We start from the raw sequence: 21,240 nt of genomic DNA, 5'->3' as shown, positions 1-21,240 counted from the left end.
CATTATTTACAGCTGTATAAAGGCACTTTGTTCTCAAGTGAAATGAAACTCGCTGTTGTCCACCATGACCCTACTCGATCCAATGTAACTAACATAGCTAGCTAATGCACTTCATTTAAAATAATTCATTTATAAGCTAACAACTAGCTTATAAAGAGCTATAAGCTAGAGTATAAAGAACGAGCCTAGTAGCCTTAAGTGCATGAACAGGTGCATGTGCACATTTCAAGGCCAATATTTAAACCAGGGAAATGTACCGGAGCTACATGTTCTGTGACGTCCCTGACTGCTTAATACTAAGTAGGTTAGTCATTTCAGTATCAGTATCAATGAGTACCAAAAAAAATATGTAAAAAAAAAAAAAAAAATTGCATGTGAACAACAAACATACCAACAGGTACGAGATCCTGGCACTGATTGCGAGCAGCAGCGCTGAAGGTGTTGGAGGGCCGGGGTAGGACAGTGGGGCCGGCGTGACGTGGATCATCACCCACCTGCAACACACATTTACTTCTGTCTCAGTCACACCTGACTGGTTATGACATCACACTTTTTATGTGTAGAACGTGACAGGGTGAGTTAATTAATCAAACTTGCATACAAAACTGAAGAGTTGCCACAGATACAAAGAATTTCCGAAAGGACAATAAACTAAACTAAACTTAAACTTAAAACTTTAAACAGAGCAGGTTTGAGTGTGCAGTGCAAAACATTCCACAAATAAATCATGAACATGACATGCTACAGCAAAGCTGATTTTATAAGCTTTACATCTCATGAATCCACGGCAGCCATGCGGAGTTATTTATATATATTTATATATATTTTCATATGATGCATCTCAATTTACCATTACACAGTACAATAAAACAATAAAATGTGCTCGTTGTACACAAAATGATCATTTTACGTGCAAGACGGCTAACATGTAAAACTTTTCACGGGAGGTGTAATAATTATTGTTCCAATGATATGGCTTGCATAATGCCAAATTATCTCGCATAAACCCATTACATATCGAATCACATATGGGTTCATTTTGTGATTCTTTTATTATCATGTGTCTACCTCAAATAAAAAAACTACGACTGATATATTTGTGTTACAAACATGATTTGTTGCTAAAACACAGCGTATGCTTACAGATTATGGAGACAGGAGTTCAAGCTTAGAGGAATAAAATAATAAAACGGTGAAGGAGGGAATTCAGACCACATGCTCAGCCACTCTGGGAAATAAAGCAGCTCATAATTACTTTAGTGTAAGGATTCCCTGACTTCTAATAAAAACTGATTATCGGTGTGTTCATTTGTACATATGGGAAAGCAAAACAAAGCAATAGTGCTTGTGCTTCAAGTGAATGGTCAACTTCCTTTCTCGCTTTTTTAATGATATTCTCTCCCAGTTCATTTCTTGCAATGTCTGCATCTCCACATAACACACCACAGCTTCCGACATGGCTAAGGTGCTAATTAAAAAAAAATAAAAATAAAAAAATCATATAATATTATTAATTATTATATAAAAATCATTACTATATAAAACAAAGTTCTGCTTTCTAAACTATACTGTACTTTAAGTGACTGACTTCCATTTCTTGTTAACTATATTAGCCTTTTCTTATTTAGCTCAATTAATAGCTGATATACCTTGGTCACCTTAAATAAAGGGATGCATGTTTTATAAGAATGATGTGTGTGTGACCTTGGGGCCTTGAGAAAGGACGTGTGTGTGTGTGTGTGTGTGTGTGTGAGAGAGAGACAGAGAGAGAGAGAGAGACAGAGAGAGAGAGAGAGAGAGAGAGAGAGAAGCGGCTCTCTCTCACCTCTCCGGCGCTGTGGCTGCGCTGGCGGCTCAGGTGCTGGCGGTGAGCGAGCAGGCCGCTGGGCCGAGCACTTTGCAGAGGCAACCGCGGGTCTATGAAGGTGGTGGAGCGGCAGTTGTGGTCCACAAAAAACGGCTGGAGGAGAAAAAGGAAGTGAGAACGGTTGAAAGAAGTTAAGTTGCCAAAATTGACCTACTTCTATGAAATGAACACCCTAAATATCTTGGTTTGATTGTGAATGAATCCCAGGCTGAGAGCTGAGAATGCTAAAAGAGAATTCAAAGCAGAGGAGATGATAGATGACGAGGCTAACCTTGCCAGCGTGGTCATGTTTCATCTCCCAGCCACGTGGCAGCTCCAGTTGCTTGTTGGCAAACAGGTTGAGGAAGGTCACTAGATCGCGATTGTGCTGGTAACGCTCAAAGTGGTGTGCGTCGCGCCGCACCTTGCTGATCATGTGCTTCAGACACGTGTTACTCGTAAACATGCGGTAGGCACTCTAAGAAAGGAGAGGTAATAAAAATGAGATGTTGCAAACGGCCTTCATTTTTACAAGATTTCAAATAAAACAGCAATTTGCCAATGATTACGATCATTTTAATTTAATAAAGAATGACAAATAGTAATCTTAAAACACACACAGTACCACACATCGGACCAAGTTCCTGAATGATAGAGTCATACCCTGGCAAGGTTATAAGTTTATAAATTAACACCAAATTCCAGAGAGAAGGTTATGCGAGGTTCAACATTAGTCAGACAGTCAGAGGAAAAGCTGTTACTCTTCAGACACGGAATGTATTCAGGAAATAGTGTCTTTTTTTTGTTTTTGACGGGATTTTTTTAATTTGTCTTCCATTTCAATAGAAAGAAGAAACAGAGGCTGTTGATACAATGACAGACTTCATTTTTACAAGATTTCAAATAAAACAGAATATTCGGCAGGACCGTTGGCCTGTCCTCACTCATAAATGTGTTTTTTTGTTTGTTCAAATGTTTGTCTCCTAAAGTTAGTAAGACAAAAAAATATATATAATGACAGGGTTGAATTACTAATACCAGCATGTCCAAAAGCATATACAAGCATATCCTCTTATACAAAAGCAATTAGCCAAAGATTACGGTAATTTTAATTTAATAAAGAATGACAAATACTAATCTTAAAACACACACAGTCTAAAACTGCCTTTACAGGGTGAGGCCTGGCATCTGATGTTTTTTCCACCTCCCCTCATGCTGTCAGTCATCCGTATTACAGTTAGTCAAAATCATCCATCGATAAGATCTGCAAACTGGGCGCCAACTTGTCAAATATACATATATGGGTGCAGTAATGGTACCACACATCAGTCCAAGTTCCTGAATGATAGAGTCATACCCTGGGCAAGTCATAACTTAACCAAAATTTCCAAAATTTAATGCTGGTTACAAGTTTATAAATTAATGCCAAATTCCATAGAGAAGGTTATGTGAGGTTCAACATTTGTCAGACAGTCAGAGGAAAAGCTGTTACTCTAGTTTTGGTATTTTTTTGTTTTTCACTGGATTTTTTTTTTTTTTTTTTTTTGGTCTTCAATTTCAGTAGAAAGAATGACAATGACAGTTTATAACAAAAGCCATAACAGGAACTAACTAGTTTTGGCTGACAAAGGGTTGGCACACTCACATAATCTACAATACAAACTTATAATCAGCATTGTACAAGCGGATTCAGCTGCTCTACTATGAGATAAGCCAAAACACAAAAGAGGCAAAAAAAAAAAAAGCATACATACAGCACGTTAAAAGTGGTGGCTAGCAATGACTAGACTGATTAGCAGTAACTCTGAGAAAAGATCAGTTCTGGATGTTGTAAAAGGTACGACTCTTGCAAATAAAGCTTAGTTTATTGAAATAATTAGATCTCTAACATTGTCCTATGCTGCTAAACAAAACATTACATGTTTATTATATTTTGCATCGCAAACTGATCTCAAAGTAGATTTGGATCTTTTGCAGGGCTACAGATGTGCTTCGGCAGATACGATTTGGGAGGAAAGGTTGTTAAATACAGCTAAAATTTTTAAAATAGCTTTTTTGGGTTTTTTTTGTTTCTTCGTTCATGGTTTGCAAGGTGATAGCAACTGTCTCTAGGATAGTGTGCAAGTATAAACAACTTCTGCCTAGACAAACTCTGAGGTTCTGGTTTGCATAACACCTACGCCACACAACATTAGCTGGAACTGTTTTTGCATTTTTTTTTTGCCAAAGATTCAAAATTGGAGGCAGTGCCTAGAGCAAACAAAGCACACTGAATGAATGTCTTTTGCAGGAACGAAGATTGTGTGCAACTGGCATTACTTTTTGGAAAATAATGTCTGCAGAAATATTGTTAAAATAGTGTCTTAATTATACCATAGTAAGCTTAACTGCAAGAGTTTCTTTGAGATTTAAGCCTGCCATGGCTATTGAGGACATGCACGCACAAATGTGTGATATCATTCATGCAAATATTCTTCATAAATCATTCGAAGCATGCCCATGCAAGTGATCAGTTTATACAATACACATTAGTACTCGTACTCATTACTTAGGGTGATTCCATTTTTCACTCAACTCTGTTACCTGTAACACATTCACTCCTGTGAAATATTCAGAAATATTCCACGACCTTGTAAAAAATGAAAGGTTTCGATGCAACAGTTCCTTGTTTGTAAAAACCACCCTACCTACAAACCCACACTCCCTACCATCATCTCTGGAGTGGAGAGAAGGACTCACGGGGTTGGAGTGGAGCACACTGAAGAAGTCGGGGCTGGTGAGAAATTTGGCGCTGGGTGACTGAAGCAGCAATGAGAGGCGTGAGCAATAGTTAGCAGCTCCCACCGCTGCATCCCTGCGGTACTCTGGACAACAGAAGAGCATGTCCTGAAGTGTTTTATTCCTCTTATACCACAGCAGTTTATGTGTGTGGCATGGAAATATGTGTATTTCGGACTGTAAAGGTACGTATACACATTTTTGAGAGTGCACCATCTTAGTGTGAGTGTGTGTGTACCAGGAATGGTGTGGTGCATCAGGTCTGTGTCGTCCGAGGGCATCTCTGCCGCCTGCTCGTCCGTGCGCTCGTTGGTTATCGTTCTCCGGATACTCTGATACCTGAGTGAGAGTCATGACAAGAAGATATTTTCATAATATTTAATCAGCATGATCAGGGTTGAAAGTGTTTTTTTTTTAAAAGAACTTTAGAGTTGATCTGAATCTCCTCAGTGCTATGTGATCAATTGAACGTGTGTGTGTGTGTGTGTGTGTGTGTGTGTGCGCTGACCGGCGGTTTAACTGCTCCATCTGCTGGATGGAATTGGATCTCTGCAGGACCTGAGGAGCGGGCGGAGCTGTGGGTCGCTGCCAGGTGGTGGTCCTATTCACATGATCCACATAAAATATTCTCCCGTGGCTGTCGATGCGAGCCTCCCAGTCTGCAATGCGCGCACACACACACACACACACACACACACACAGATCAGCGTTTTGAAGCAAACACTTAAGTGTAATAAACTCATTATCCATAATGTATGATTTATAACGTGCCCACAACATGACTATATGATTTATTCCAAAAGGTCCAATTTAAATGATCATTTTTATCCATTTATATTTACATTTAATGTTGTGGAACGTCCTTGGCAATGGATGGCAGGTGGGCTCATGAGCAGTATAACTCAAATACAATTAGATATCTATTTTCTCCCAAGTTACTATGTAGGCACGCGCACACACACACACACACACACACACACTCACTCACTTGGTGGTAGCGGTTCGTCCACTCTCTGGTAGCGGCTGATGTCGTGACGTACAGCTGGAAGAGAGCGGACAGGCTGATGACCGTTCACCTGAGCGCTGGCTCCTACACGAACACATCCAAATCCATTCATCACATTCCACCAAATTATATTTAAAGAACCAATAAATTTTTTTTTAAAAAAAGACAGACATTTGATACCTGACTCCCCATCTGTTTCTGCTGAATCAGTTCTCTGTCTTCCTGATGACTCCGCCCCTTCTGCCTGTGACTCCTCCCCTGATGCTAGCAAGCTCTGCCTCCTCCTCCACACCTCCTCGCCTTCCTCCTGCCCATTGGCTTCATTAGGCTGGTCCTGAGAGACGCCAGGCTCTGGTTGGTCCTCTGCAGAAGCTCCACCCTCTGCGCTCGCTACACCAGAGCTAGCTGCAGAGGCTTCGGAAATGCTGGCTTCGCTCGCTACAAAGACCTCCTCGCTCACGCTCTCCCTGGCTGCATCTTTATCCTACAGGAAGTTGAATTTGTACGAGTTTACAAATATAGAAAATTTACAATTTTAACAAGATGCCAAGCTAACAAAAATTAAAAGTTAAAAAAGGATATTATAAAATGTACCACACATTAAAACCTGCAAAATTTCTACTAAGTACAAGACTCTCACTTGAGCTGCTGGATTCTGGGATACAGACTGTGACTGGGCCGATGCACTAGCCGTTCCCTCCTGGCTCCCTTCCACGCCGCCATTTTGGGTATTTGCAGTGCTGCTAGCTGACTGTGAAGCCGCTGCTTCTTCTCTGCCAGTGGGACTCCCCTCCCCCTCTGTTTTAGACCCCTCCCTCTGCTCCTGTTCAGACGCTACTCCATTGGCCAACCCCTGAGAGACGTGTGCTTCCTCATCTTCATCTGAGTCGATGTGCAGCATGGCGTTGAGCCGTGTGTCAGTGGGGAAGCTGGAGCGCAGTTTGGGCGACGCCGCTCCCAGGGGCCGATCTCTGGGGCCATTCGGAGCCTCGATGGTGTCCAGGTAATCATTGAGAGAGGTCTGCCTCTGGGTGTGTCCCGAATCGATGACTACATCCCTAAGATGGCGCTCTTCGTCAGCTTCCAATGGACCTTCGTCAGTCCTAAACGCCTCGTTGTGGAGAGAGGCCTCAGAGCCGGTTGGAGACGCAGCCCTGGGGATGCGGGAGGTCTGAGGGACCACGTCCTCATCATCAGAGGGGCTGCCCGGGTCTCCGTTCACAGACGATGCACCCAGGAGTGAGCCCATAACATCTGATCAAGTGATAAATACATTAGCTATGATGTACACGCAGTATCCTACTTGCACACACTTGTACACTCCCACTCTTTCCATTCCTACTAGATTTGGTCTCCTATTTCACTGCCACCATTCACTCCAGCTCCTAATCGTTTATTCCCATTCCCTTCTACATTTTTACTTCAACTCATTCACTCCCATTCCCTCCCACCTGTATCCCAATCGTACATTCCCCGTCATTCCCACACCTTCTACCCCAGTCGCACATTACATCTCGTATGTTCTCTCACTCAATCAGCCCCACTCAATGATTCCCAGTTGTTTAGCTCCACTAAAACATTCCCACTCATTCTGCTCCACTCGTTTACTGCTATTGCTTTAGCTCCACTTGTTCACTCACACTCACTCACCCACACTCGTTCATTCTCACTCATTCAGCCCCACTTTTTCACTCCTATTGGTTCAGCCCCATTGGTTCATGCACACTTGTTCACTCCTTCTCATTTAGTCCCACTCATTTACTGCCACTCGTTTACTCTCACTTGTTCTTTCCCACTTCTTTCCCATTGGTTCAGCTCCACTCTTTCACTCCCAATGGTTTAGCGCCTTTTTGTTCACTCACACTCATTCACTCCCATTCATTTACTTCTGTTATTTCAGCCCCATTGGTACGGCCCCATTAGTTCACTCCCATTGGTTCAGCTCCACTTGTTCACTCCTACTCACCCTCATGTCCAGTAGATGTGATCTCCACCCTGAACTGTAGCTGACCGCTCACATGGTCCGTGGGCAAGCGGCGGCACAGAGTATAACTTACAGGCTGATCCCTGGGTCAAACACACACACACACACACATTAGCAACTGCAATCTTAATATACAAAAAAAAAAAAATTATCCTATCAAAGATAATATATTTGTAGTTAGCGCCGTGTGACGAACCCCGCTGCATGCCTCTCCAGAAGCCTCTGCACAGGTATGGTCAGCTGACCCAAAAAGCGCTTGATGATTGGCCGACTTTTAGCAAATTTGTCCTTCACCTCGATCTCTAAAACATCCGTCATGAGTGCGACGAAGGTGTATTTCTGCAAGAGGACAGACAAAGTTTTTATTATAGAAATGGAAACGGTGGTCATTTATGCACACACAACTACTGGAATCTGGAAGAGCATTTAAATTTATAATTATGTGTAGCGTATTTCCAAAAAAACAATTTTTATTATAGTTTATTTCACTACAGAAACCTCCAGTTTAGTTCCTTCAAGGTCTTTGCTACAGTTTTTATATTAAGAGAGCCATTAATATTGATTTCTTGTATATATGCAAAAACAGAGATGTACTTTTACAAACATACACTACATTCAGCCGTTTTTTTTCCTGATAAATCTCGTTTAATGTGCACTCCATGTAGTGCACTAGGTAGGGCGTACAAGGTAATTGTGTTATATCCTAAGCAGAGCACATAATTAATGAATAGAAAGTAATTAGGGATTCAGCCTCACTGCATAAAGACGCACTGATGAAGATGATGATGATGATGCAAATGTATTTAGAAGAACAATATATATTCCTGCATCTGCTAATTTTAAAATAGTCTTAATTCGGCATCATCCTATGCATATGACATGTAAATAATGGATAAGTGGGCGGGGCCTTGTGTTCAGTCTGCTTTATGTGATTAGGAATGGACACTGTGCGTATTTGTGTGTACTGGTGTCTGTGCGTGTGTGTGTGTGACCTCTCCGTGCCACACAGGGTTGGTGGTGTTGGAGATGATGGAGGCTCGTCTCTCTTGGCCGTGGTGTGTGAAGGCAGGGAAGCCGCTGCGTTTTCCAGGCTGGATGCTCATCTTTAGATACGGGTCCGGATTGAAGAACATGCCTTTCTTTAGGCCCTGAGCTCTGATATCTTCCAAACACACACACACACACACACACACACACATTATAAGGCTGTACATGAAACAGAAGCAAACAGCCCAGTTTTGTGTATTTCAGCTGAATATATAAAACATGTCAAAAATATTAGCGCCCTTGGTAAAATGGTCTTTGTGGTTAATTAGCTTATTACTAGTTATGACAATTATTATTTATCTTTTGCAATATTTGTCACAGTGAAGTTCAAAATAAACGATGGATATCACAGGTATCTTTTTAAAACCTCCTTTTAGAATTACAAACACCTGGAAGCAGCTGGTCTGATCTTAAAATTCTGTGCTGAATCTTTAAAATTATGTATTTTTGTGTTAAATGATTTACTTCTGTAAACTTTGAATAAAAGTATTATTTAGTATGAAGTATCATGATCCATGCTATGTATCACCAGTAATTAAATCTGCTCAAGCAATCAAACCAGGTTTGCTTTTAACTTGTACTGGCACTTTTTGTCCACAGGGAGGCAGCGCAGACGTGGAGGATGTATACGAAAGTGTAAACACGCACGATTCGATACAAAATTAAACTTTATTTCTTCATTCCTGGTTCTAGCCACCTGATAATGTGAAGCTGACGAGTTTTCGGCAATGCTCCGTCACAGACTGGCCGTCCGCTTGTCCCTCTGGTCCAGCCTACATCAGTGACACAGAGAGAGAGAGAGAGAGAGAGAGAGAGAGAGAGAGAGAATTACGCAGTTAAATCTAAACACACAGCTACACCCTTTCTTATTTTTTCCCTCCATGGTCGAGAGTTGACCCGGGTAGAAATTGCCCTTCACACTGAAAGAGGGACTACGCTAAGCTCGGACCATCTGGACACACGGCGTAATAAATCATAGCAGCGTGGCAGCGTGCCAGCCGAACACAATCACGGGATTAGCGCTCAGAGGTTTCATATAAAATGAATTTGTGCCAGCTGCTTGCACGGCTCCCGGAGACAGATGTGGACGTAGATGAGGAGAAAGGAGGAGAGGGAGGGAGGAAGGAGAAGGTTACAGTTCATGTAGTGCATGCTCCTAAATTATTTAACTCAACTGCAGTGCACTTGCACATTAATACAACAGCCTGATTCGTATTCATGCAAACGCACGTTAGAACAGTAGTGTGTGAGCGGGAGAGATACAAAGCACCAGTAAACGAGTAAATGCAGAAAAAATATACTGTGTGTGCGCGCATCACTTTTTTAATACTCGTGTAATATTATTTTATGAAGGTTATCAGTTAATTTCTTCTGGTACTATGTCAGTACCAGTGAAGGAGGCATTTCCTCTGTATCTGTCAGTCTTAGTGAAGAAGGCGTGGTCTCTGTGCATATCAGTTCTAATGAAGGAGGCGTGGTCTCTGTGCATATCAGTTCTAATGAAGGAGGCGTGGTCTCTGTGCATATCAGTTCTAATGAAGGAGGCGTGGTCTCTGTGCATATCAGTTCTAATGAAGGAGGCGTGGTCTCTGTGCATATCAGTTCTAATGAAGGAGGCGTGGTCTCTGTGCATATCAGTTCTAATGAAGGAGGCGTGGTCTCTGTGCATATCAGTTCTAATGAAGGAGGCGTGGTCTCTGTGCATATCAGTTCTAATGAAGGAGGCGTGGTCTCTGTGCATATCAGTCCTAGTGAAGGAGGCGTGGTCTCTGTGCATATCAGTCCTAGTGAAGGAGGCGTGGTCTCTGTGCATATCAGTTCTAATGAAGGAGGCGTGGTCTCTGTGCATATCAGTTCTAATGAAGGAGGCGTGGTCTCTGTGCATATCAGTCCTAGTGAAGGAGGTGTGGCAAACTGCCCCGATCTCGTGTGTGTACTTGGAAAAGTCTGCCAAAGCCTCAAGTTTCAGTGCATTGTCTTTGTTAATGTCAACTAACCGCAATGTATCGGATATTCAAACAATCACAATAACCAGCTTTCATAACCCTGCAGAACCATACAGGTTCTTCAGTTACAATAATCAGGTTTGTGAACTGAATCTTGAATTATTTAGCCATTGCTGCTTTTCAGTGGTGACATCATACAGAGAGAGAGAGAGAGAGAGAGAGAGAGAGAGTGAGTGTGTGTGTGTGTGTGTGTGTGAACTTTGCTCCAGCTCTGTGTACATCTCTCTTAAGTGCACTTCAAAGCGTTTCAGAGCAGGAGGCAGGAGTCGGCAAATTCTTGGCATGCCAGTGAATCTGATACTCTCTCTGTGGAACTGACCAACACACACCCCACTACACACATACAACATTATGCACTGAACTCCTAAAAGTGGACATCGTTCATTTAAAGCATTCCTGAAAATAAATGATCCTATTAAGTATGTTAAATAAAAGATAAACATTTTTTTTTTTTGCCTTGTATGGTTAGTAAGAAGCTTGATTTGGGAAACTCTGCCTTTTCTCAGCCTAGTAGAAGCTCGTGAGGAATTCTTTAATATCTTCATCTTGGTAAAGGTTCTGTGTAGAACCCTACAACAGAACGTTTATCAGTTAGAACAAATTGATGAGAAAATTATTTACATCACTTTAGGGTATTTTCCAGGCTCTGGAAGCTAAGAGCAGATTTTCAGGTGATGTTTGCTAACACAACACAGTGGGATCTGAGGGATAATCACATAAACTGCTGATGCCAAAAACTCAAAATGCACAGATGAAGACACACACACACACACACACACACACTCACCAGCACGCCAGGGTTCTTTACAGTGATGCAGGGCGTCGTCGCTCTTAAAGCTCCACTCACTCCATGGTAATATTTGAAGCAGATTTTGGTCTCAGCTATGTACAGACACACAAAAATACATATATAAAAATATATTTAAAATTAAAGACACATGCAATACATAGTAAAAATAAAACACTCCATGTCACGGTGCTATAGGAAAATAATCAATAATGGATTGGTTTATTTTTCTATAACAACACATTCTGAGAGGTTTATTCCTCTTACACCACAGCCATATTGAAAGTTGTGTTAGACTGAAATGGTGTAAATAATAAAATCCACTCACGCTCCATGAAATAAGGCCCAGGCTCCAGCCTCCAGACGATCTGTCCCCTCTGTGTGCCATTGACGCCGCGGTTCTTCGAGTCCCACACGTTAGCCGGACACGTCTCATCTGGGAATTAAACACCCAAACACGAATATCAAGCAATCGTTTTAATCATGATCACGATTTCTGGGTTTCTCAGTTAAGCCTAAGAAATAAAAATGCAAGGATGATGTCCTGTAACAGCACATCCTGCCCTAACGCTAACCTTTTTTTTTAATTTATCAAGAAACAACACATTGTGCTTTTATTTCTGAAAATAAAACTGAATTAGATTTGCGCTAATGAGGAGGAATGAGTGTGTGCTCGCTGTTAGCACTGTGCTCCAACACGTCTCAAGCCGACTCCCATCTGTCTGTCTCTGCTGAACACTCGAACTTACTACAGTGTCACATAAACACTCAATAAATACTGCACAGAGAGCAAATGTAATAATACATGTGTGTGTAAAATACAGAGCTGTGCTGCTGAATAAACCCAGCCGTGTACACTCATACAGCAGGGCGTGCTATTACAGTGGGTTCGGAAATTATTCAGAACCTTGGCTAAAGGCACTCCAAACTGAGCTCAGGTGCATCCTCTTCTCTTTGATTATCTTGAGATTTCTCCAGAACTGGTGGCAAATTCAGTTGATCAGAGATGACTTAGAAAGGCGAACACCTGCATGTGTATAAGTTCACACCAAAAACCAAGTCCATGAAACTCTCCATAGAGCTCCACGATCAAACTGTGTCAACACATAGATCTGGGCGAAGGTGTAAAACCATTCATAAAGTTTTGAATGTTCCCAGGAACAGATTCAGCTCCATCATTGTGAAATGGAGGAAGTTTGGGACCACCAGAACTTTTCCTAGAGATGTTGTTCAGCAACTGGGCTAGAAGGGCCTTGATCAGGGAGGTGACCAAGAACCCAATGGCCACTTCTTCTGGAAGGGTGTAGGATGGGAGAACCTGCCAGGTGAACACTTTTTGATAAATGGTAGATGGAAGGCACTCATGAGTAAAGGTGGTACAGCAGGAACTAAAAGAACTCTGTGGTCTGTTGAGGGGGCTACATTTGGCAAAAACCCAAGTACTGCTCGTCAACTGGCTAATACCATCCCTAGGTTGAAGCATGGTGGTGGCAGTATCATGCTATGGAGGTGCTTCTCAGCAGTAGGGACAGAGTTAAATACAGACTTCCATAAAGAAAACCTGCTCCAGAGTGCATGTGACCTCAGACTGGGGTGAAGGTTCACCTTTCAGCACGACAACAACTCATACATGTCCTTGCTTTGTCCAGTCAAACCACAGAACCCAGGAGAACATTTGTGGAGAGACCTGAAGATGGCAGATCACAAATGCTCTCCATCTGATCTGACTGAACAGAATCTGCCAGGAAGAATGGGAGAAACTGCCCAAATCCAGGTGTGCAAAGCTTGTAGAGGCCAATAAGACACTAACCTTTAATTGCTGCAGAATGTGCTTCTACGGAGTATGAGAAATTTCAGTTTTTGTTTTGTAATACTGTATATTTGCAAAAAAAAAAAAATTGCTTTCACTTTGTCAATATAGATTACTGAGTGTAGATTAATGACCAAAAAAGTCAATTTAATCCATTTTAAATTAAAACAAATAACACAATAAATTGTGCAAAAACTGAAGCGGTCTGAATACTTTCCGGATCCACTGTATATTAGAACTGTATTAAAAATGGAGATAGCGGAATGTTCAACCCTGAACCAGCAGCCTGTAACCTGTACGTGTAGAAAGCTGCCCTCGCTGGTGTAGATTAGCCTCGTCCAGCTTGATCTACGCTCCACACTTTCAGTCTATATCACTGGGCTGACTCTTCAATAAGACATAATTCACCCTCTGTCATATGACCACATAAAAATAAATCAACAGCAAGAGTGACTGTAGCCAACAGCTAGCACCATCTTCCTCCAGCTAAATGGACAAGGATGGGAAGAAAGAAAGAAAGAGAGGAAAGAAGAAAAGAAAAATGGAAAGAAAGAAAGAAAGACAGACAGAAAGAAAGAAAAGAAAAATACAGACAATAAATGAGAATGGAAAGAAAGAAAGAAAGAAAGAAAGAAAGAAATTGAGAAAGAAAGAAAGAAAAGAACAAAAACAGAGGAGGAGAAAGAAAGAAATGTCTCTTCTCTTGAACATTGTCTCTTCATAAATGCTAAATAAAGCTACTCACACAGCTATTATTAATCAATTACTTATCATTAAACGCAGTTTGTTTGGGATGAAAAATTTGTAACTTGCAATCAGACAATCAGACCGTATCCATCTTACAATCCTCACTCCTCTCCACTGAAGCATCCAGAATCGAACCCTGCTCTTGGCCATTTCCCTCAGGAGCAATCGGAGCTGCTGCGTGACTGTAAACGTACCTCCAGAGAACGGCGGGGTGATCAATGTCTGGCACAAGGAGCCTTTTCTCTGGGAGAGACTGTGCTGGAATTTCCCTGACTGGATCGATACCTCCACGGAGCACGTAGTAGGAGTGCGAGGGATCGGCTTTCGCCTGCTGTCAGAGCCAGACGACAGGGAAGCGCTACGATGACTAATGTGACCACAGCCAATCAGGAGTCACCACTGATGCCTAGGATGCTTTTCAATCGCGTTTCTACAACGTTACATTGTGGAGTTATTATTGTAAACGTATGACTCTGACGTATGCTCTATTGGTGATGCTTGAGTGCTTCAGTGGCACACATACTGAATTTAGGAAGTATCCTTAGGAAGTATTATAATAATAATAATAGCAATATGAAGAGAAACATACAATTCCAAAAGGGTGCCTATACACCTTTGGTGTTTGGCCCCCTAATAAAGATTACGTGCTTCCTGTAGTGTATTTCATTAATGCCCAAAAAACAGATCAATAAAATTACGCGGGATCATCGATAAAAATTTACGTTGTTGATTTTTTTTCATATGTGTTACCTTATGAACAAGTTACAAGAAAAGAATACATTGTACTGTATGAGTAATGACTTTGAAACCCTCATGTGGCTAAACGCTAGTCCTCTACATACCCACACACAAATACTACCGGATGTTCCCAGAAATACCTCATTTCGCTGTGTGTTATTGAGCTGAGTTGTGTTTATGGTTCTCTGTGTCTCCTTAACCAAGGTCCATGCGTCCTTTTCACCCTTTTTAATCAGGACTCTCGGAAATCATGGGCTCTCTAAACCTCCGAACAGCACTAAGTAATTACACTTAACCTTTAGCGTGAGTAACATGTCAGACAGAGTGATGGGTAAAAGGCAAGGCAGCCATTATGCCGCTGACTCAACGTTTTTCTCCCACGTTCCATCACTGGCTTTATACAGGGCTTGTACTCTCTCTCTCCCACACACACACACACACACACACACACACACATGTATGCCCTGCTTTCATATTTCTGGCTCAGTGGAGCATCAAAGTACAGGATTATTTTTTTCATGGCATCCGTTGTCCTCTACTGTATCATGACGGGCTAAAAGGGACAGATAAACGCCTCCACTGGTGAATCCGCTGCACCACAAGGGTATAATCCATTTCACTTGTTACCAAATTTCTCTCAAAATATACTACGTGCCACCCAAAAGAAACAAATCCGCTTTTAGAAAAGGTATTAGCATGCTATTATGATAGCTGACTTAAATACTATGAGTAAAATGTCAGTAAACAGGCTCATTCTTCACATTTCCTCTTTTTCTACTCCACTGTCGTACCACTTGATAGTTAACTACGACTTTAAAAACTTGTAGCGATGCAGAAACACAAAATTAATCGAAACACAAACGCACATATTTAGGATGTACAATGTTTTTACCTCATCTTCACACTGCAGAGTCTGAATTAGAGCAAAATTGATGTGTTTGGTTTGTTTGTTGTTTGGTTTATTTTGGTTTCACTTTGCACCAAAAAGAAAAAAAAATGTTGGCTAAGTTGTGCTTAGGGCTGAAAACCTCCTCTTAAAACTCATTCACTCTTTGGTCATAAATATGGTGACAGAAAAGGGTAAACAAACCTTTGACAAGTGTGTGTAGAAATCCTAAGCACAGAGAACACAGAGCTGGTGATAAATAAATGATTATAATGAGATAGTTTTTTTAACTTACCTCCCTAAAGAACAACACTGGGGGGCAAAACACCAGGGTTTCAATCAAATGGACTAAACACTGCAGTGAAAGCACCCCTAGGATCCATCCCTATAACTCCAATTATCATTTGTTCTAAGCTTGCTCACCCATCCTCTACACCCCTGTCTGTCCGCTGTGAAAATATTAAACAAGCCCCAAAACTGGTACAAAGCCCCAATCTAACCATGTACACAAAATCTCACCAATGTGGTAAAGCCCGATCCAGTCTGTGGCATCCACTTCCTCCTTGATATCCCAGGAGATGACGAGGTTCTGTCCTCTTCCCAGGGTGAACTGATAGGTGGAGGCAGTAAGGGAGGAGCGACTGTCTGATGTGACCAGGTCCGTATCACTGTTGGCCCGTTGTAGACCCATTGTCTCAGTTGCAGCGCCTCCTCTGGATGTTCCGCCACTGCCACTACTGCGCAGGTTTTCCGGTCCCAGCGTGTATCGCATGTGCGGGCTGCGCCTCCGCACCACCAGAAGATGCTCTCGTGCTGTGCTGGTGGCCATGGAAGGGTGGGGGGTGGGGTGGCTAGGGGTAGGGTGAGGAGCAGGGATGGGTTGGTGGGGGCGGGAACGGGGAGGGAGGACAGCTGTGGCCAGTGAGGGGCGAATGGTGGAAGCTGAGTGAACAGGGGGATGAAGAAAGGAAGGCCTAAAAGGCCTGAGGGAAGTGAGGAGAGAATTGGGATGTGACCCAACAAGGGCCAACAAACACTCTTAAAGTCCTCCACTGTCTCTATAGGCAGTGTCCTCTTGTTAAACACCAAGATACCTCCTCTTTTTCCTTTGACCTCACAGCATTTGAAAGGAAACATTCAATCGGACAGAGACATGGGGACTTACTGAACCCCCATTCAGAGGGTTGCTAGTGTGAATGTAGATCCAAGTCCTTCAAGTTCAGCCATATTCAGTGGCCTCATGAAACGTCAGAACCAATGGATATGACAAGCTTCAGGAACTGTCCTGATGTCATTTTCTGTCAAATCTGTTAAAAGTCCTGCGACAAGCCACTGAGTCAAGAAAGGAAATGATGAGGTTCATCAATGATGAAGCTGATCAACCTGATCAATTAAGGTCCTTGTGGTCCACGTTGTGGTCTCAAAGTGACACATATAAGCAGATACCTAGAAGACAAAAGAGAAAAAGATGGGTAAGGTTTTCATACTTGTAGTGAGGGTGAACTATGTGCAAACAAATCAAATGTTGTCGATGAGGATGATAAAGGGTACAAACAATCCAGCATGTGAAAGATCTGCCACTCATCAACCCCCTGCCAACGGGCAAAAGTCAAGAATATGCCATGTACTGTAATCAATTTTAGTGAGCAAACATATTATGCATCTTATCAAAAAATTAGCCCTCTGCAGAAGGCCACAGGGGAAACAAACAAAGAAAAAGGCTTTCAAGCTCTACCATGACTCTTCCGGCAATGATACTAAACAGAGAAAATTCAGGATATAGACAAGCAGCAGAAGTTGTAAAGTGTTTCCTTTTCTGAGGGAGTGATGGGGCAGAATGAGAGCACAGGAGAATGAGAGAGATGGAGGGATAAGCAAGATTCTATCTACAGTATCAGTGGAGAAGCAGACTATTCTGTCTGATCTAACTGCACATCTGTCTGTTTCTCCATCCATCCATTTGTCCAAAACCGAACCTGAAGCATTACTTGTACAGAATTGTCTGCATACTTAGTCTACACTTTTGCCTGTTTCTCCATCCATCCATGCATCCATCCACCCACCCCAAACTCAACCTGAAGCATCACTTGTCTTTTTCTCCATTTATCCATCCATCCATCCATCCATCTAACCATCCATCTAACCATCCATTGCTTCGACCGCCCGAAACCCAACCTGATGCAACACATGTAGAGAATCTTCTGCCCTGCTTGGCTTATACCTCTGAAATCCTTCATCCGTCCATCCAACCATCCATTTAATCATCCATCTAAACATTCACCCCCCCATCCTTCCATCTATCTGCCCAAAACCCAACCTGAAGCATGACCTTTCCAGAATTTTAGGACCTATTTGGCCTAGATGTTCTGTTCTGATCTATCTGCATGTCTGCCTGCTTCTCTATCCATCTATCTATCCATCCATCCATCCATCCCAAAACTTCACATCATCACTTGTACAGACTCTTCTGCCCTACTTGGCCTACACCTCTGCATTCCTCTGTCACATTATACCCTTCCTCATGCTCTCTCTCTCTCTCTTTCTCAGCCCTGCTTTCTAAAAACGTCGATAAGCATGATTTTCCTTGGAGGATCCTAAATTAGCTTCCTCTGTCTGAGCTGTTGGGAAGGACTGTGAGACACGGCGTAACACGACTCGCCCAAACATCCTTCTTACACCTCAGCTTTTCTGGCAGTTTAGTCCTGGTTTATTTGATGGAATATATATAACAGTTAAGGAACCAAAAGATACAAGACAAAGTTACTCCACGACTAAAGCAGAATAAATAATATATGCACACAGATGGACACAGATGGACAAAGCGGAAAAGATTACAAGTGCAAGAAAAGCAGGCGTGAGGGAGAGCAGAAGGCTCAGCCATATCTGCTGAAAGAAAAACAGCTTAGATTAGCATGAAATCTGGGTTTACTAGTTTATACTGGTTAACTAGCAACACTAAATCAGTTTCATTCAATCGTAATAAGGCTTCATCCCAATTCCACCAACACTGAATATTTTTCTTCAGTCTACGTGGCACATGCTATAAATTCACACGCACCATTCCTATTTTAACGAGAGGCAGTGATCACAAGATGGAGCAAAGAAATCAGCCAGGCGAGTAAAACTCAGACCTGAAGAGCAGCACACACACTCCCACACAGTTCTGTTTTGAAATGCTGATGCACAAAGCATCCTGTGCTGAAGACGGAGCTTTAGCGAAATCATGTTTTCCCAGAATCTTCTTAAGACTGCCAGTGAGGACAAACAATTAAAAAAGCGCGTATTTACAGACATCTGACAAGATGTTGAGAAACAACGCTGAGAGACAAACAAAGTGGAGGGAAAAAAAAAGCAAATGTATGTATGACGCTTCTCCAACTCGGGACACACACGTCGAGACTTGATGTGGAAAAGAGCTTATTGTCATATCATCATGTTTACACTTAGGGTGAGCCAGTCAAGAACAAAATGCAAAAACACAATTTGCAGTGATCTGCTGTTTTTCTTGCAATAAAGGCACTGACGGAAAATAAATGGAAAATGAATTTGCTTTCATTAACTGAAACCATGCATCACTCCAGCAACTGATCTGTGATGCATTGCCTCTGACTAAGCGAGGTGCTAATTTATGGCCTGAGTCATCATTGTCTCATTTTATTTTATAGTAGTGTATCACACTGATACATCAAGATTCTTCACCGTTTATATACAAAAAAGAGCCATTTCTGGTTTCCTTAGCAAAGAGACAGATTGGTACTAAAAAATTCTTGAGCTCATGTTGATAGTTATGTCAAGAGCGTGTAATAAGCAGGACAAGAAATGTGAAGAGGTTTAAAAAATTATATACTTTGTGCATTCTGTTTTTGTCTCAGGCCTCATGTTTAAAACTGGAAGTTTAGATAAAAAAACTTGACGAATCCAAACTGTCCAGAAGACTTTCCCATGTTGGCAAAATGAAAGTTGCTCCGTGCTTTGTGAATTATCAAGAGGAGGAACTAAAGTATCTTTGGACAAGGTGCCGTTAATTGTGTGCATACAAAGTTTTTTTTTGCAAGCGGTGAAGCTAGCATGCAGAGAAACCTGCTTGTGAGAAAGAGCACTTCACTTCTGCGAGCACTGAGCACTTTGCAACTAGGTTTCAGGTGAAACTCCATCCAGTGGGCGAACTGCCACAGGACTGCATCTTTACAGTTACCTATTTCCTGTCTTTACATCATCAGGACAACAAAATGAAACAACAACACGCTGCTTCTGAATCACTCAGGCTTTACAAGAACCGATATGAGGGGGCGGATTCTTCTTTTGGCTCCCGAAAGCAGTTCGGTTTTTGGAAAGTGATGCCGTCACTAATACACTCTAATCACGTAGACATGGTACCGTAATCTTACATGAAACCTGAGATTCCATTAAAACTGTACTGTTTGAGGATGTGTGAATAACACATGACTACCCAGGGGAGTAACAAAGTTATGCTGTCATGTCTCCATATGAGATTTCCATATTACAGTAAAACGCTTCATGAATTATAGTGCATTTAAAAGTGCATTTTCTGTCCCTAAAGAAACCCATCTATGTTTAGTTGCCTGCATGTCAGTACACCGTCGGTGCTCATTATACGGTTTGGGACGCAGCCCTGAATTGTCTCCGTGTGGTGTCCAACTTTTCTTCCCCTCCTAATCCTAAATCCCTGCACTGCTAAATATATCATGGAAATAACGTATTATTTATAGCGACGTGCAAGTCTGTGCGTATGTCCCACCATTTACATAGAGAAAGCCTAAAAATAAAAAGAATGACAGCCCACAGTCTGGCTAAAAACAGAACGTGAGTCTTTATAGTGTGATATGTGCTACAGTCATGTTGAAAGAAATAGACTTGTTAGCTTTTGTGGGGTTTTTTTCTAGGGCTAATAATAACATGCTGAGATTAATACAAAGAATTAATATAAGATGCCGAGCATTATAGTGTTACAGGGTGAAGACAATATTTAAAATTGCTAGCTACATAAAGTAAGTGCTTATAGTAAATTTCCACTCGGCAGCCATCTTATTTTCAATTATTTTCTGGCCTGTGTGATATTACGATTTAATCGTCTCCTACACAATTTTACACTGACAACCAGTGACGTTTACTCTGAATATTATATTAAATACCAGACCTTACCTTTATGTATTTTGTAGCATCATCCTCATACGAGCATACTCCAATGCCAGCATACTCCAATGAGCTAATCGACATGCAAATCTAGAATGATTTGCGTAAGTATTAACGGGCACCATTTGTAAGCCCCGCCCCCTATCCCCCAATCTCATATGCTCTTGACTGGACTCGTACAATCGATTTTCCCATTCAGGTTTCAACCAGTGAACTATCTCTGCTCCTTAAACAGTCTCGGGCAGTGATCAGGCTGTATATTTAGCTAATTTTCTTCACAATTAACAGCAAAATTGTAAGCAAACACTTACACAGGATGTGTTACTAACAAAAAGCATTGATTTCAAAGGTGCATTTTAACATTTAAAGCATTCATCTTTAAAAAGCAATCCCCTGCTGACTGTTTTCCACTGGTGATCAAGCTACGTAAAGGCAAAAGGTTTTGAAAGAA

General features: G+C 41.8%; 1 protein-coding gene across 6 annotated transcripts in view; it reads right to left on the bottom strand.

Moving 5' to 3' along the window:
• Positions 1-21,240, bottom strand: part of hecw2b (HECT, C2 and WW domain containing E3 ubiquitin protein ligase 2b) — a 41,079-nt gene that overhangs the window by 8,806 nt on the left and 11,033 nt on the right. For 5 of the 6 annotated variants that reach the window (XR_008301056.1, XR_008301057.1, XR_008301058.1 and 2 more), the window contains exons 2-17: positions 16,155-17,081; positions 11,783-11,890; positions 11,455-11,549; positions 9,359-9,434; positions 8,607-8,776; positions 7,811-7,953; positions 7,597-7,697; positions 6,271-6,884; positions 5,811-6,114; positions 5,613-5,714; positions 5,133-5,283; positions 4,863-4,963; positions 4,586-4,710; positions 2,139-2,324; positions 1,826-1,960; positions 392-494 (exon numbers count right to left, since the gene is read on the bottom strand). Coding sequence is in view for 3 of the 6 variants with exons in the window: in XM_053230057.1 (XP_053086032.1) it covers positions 392-494; positions 1,826-1,960; positions 2,139-2,324; positions 4,586-4,710; positions 4,863-4,963; positions 5,133-5,283; positions 5,613-5,714; positions 5,811-6,114; positions 6,271-6,884; positions 7,597-7,697; positions 7,811-7,953; positions 8,607-8,776; positions 9,359-9,434; positions 11,455-11,549; positions 11,783-11,890; positions 16,155-16,464 (2,824 nt within the window). In the remaining 3 variants the exon portion in view is untranslated. The remainder of the gene's footprint in view (positions 1-391; positions 495-1,825; positions 1,961-2,138; positions 2,325-4,585; positions 4,711-4,862; positions 4,964-5,132; positions 5,284-5,612; positions 5,715-5,810; positions 6,115-6,270; positions 6,885-7,596; positions 7,698-7,810; positions 7,954-8,606; positions 8,777-9,358; positions 9,435-11,454; positions 11,550-11,782; positions 11,891-16,154; positions 17,082-21,240) is intronic. The other variant, XM_053230059.1, reaches the window with a different exon arrangement.

Source organism: Pangasianodon hypophthalmus, chromosome 26 (assembly GCF_027358585.1).
Source record: "Pangasianodon hypophthalmus isolate fPanHyp1 chromosome 26, fPanHyp1.pri, whole genome shotgun sequence".
NCBI classification, from domain to species: domain Eukaryota; kingdom Metazoa; phylum Chordata; class Actinopteri; order Siluriformes; family Pangasiidae; genus Pangasianodon; species Pangasianodon hypophthalmus.
This window is presented reverse-complemented; position numbering and strand designations above follow the sequence as displayed.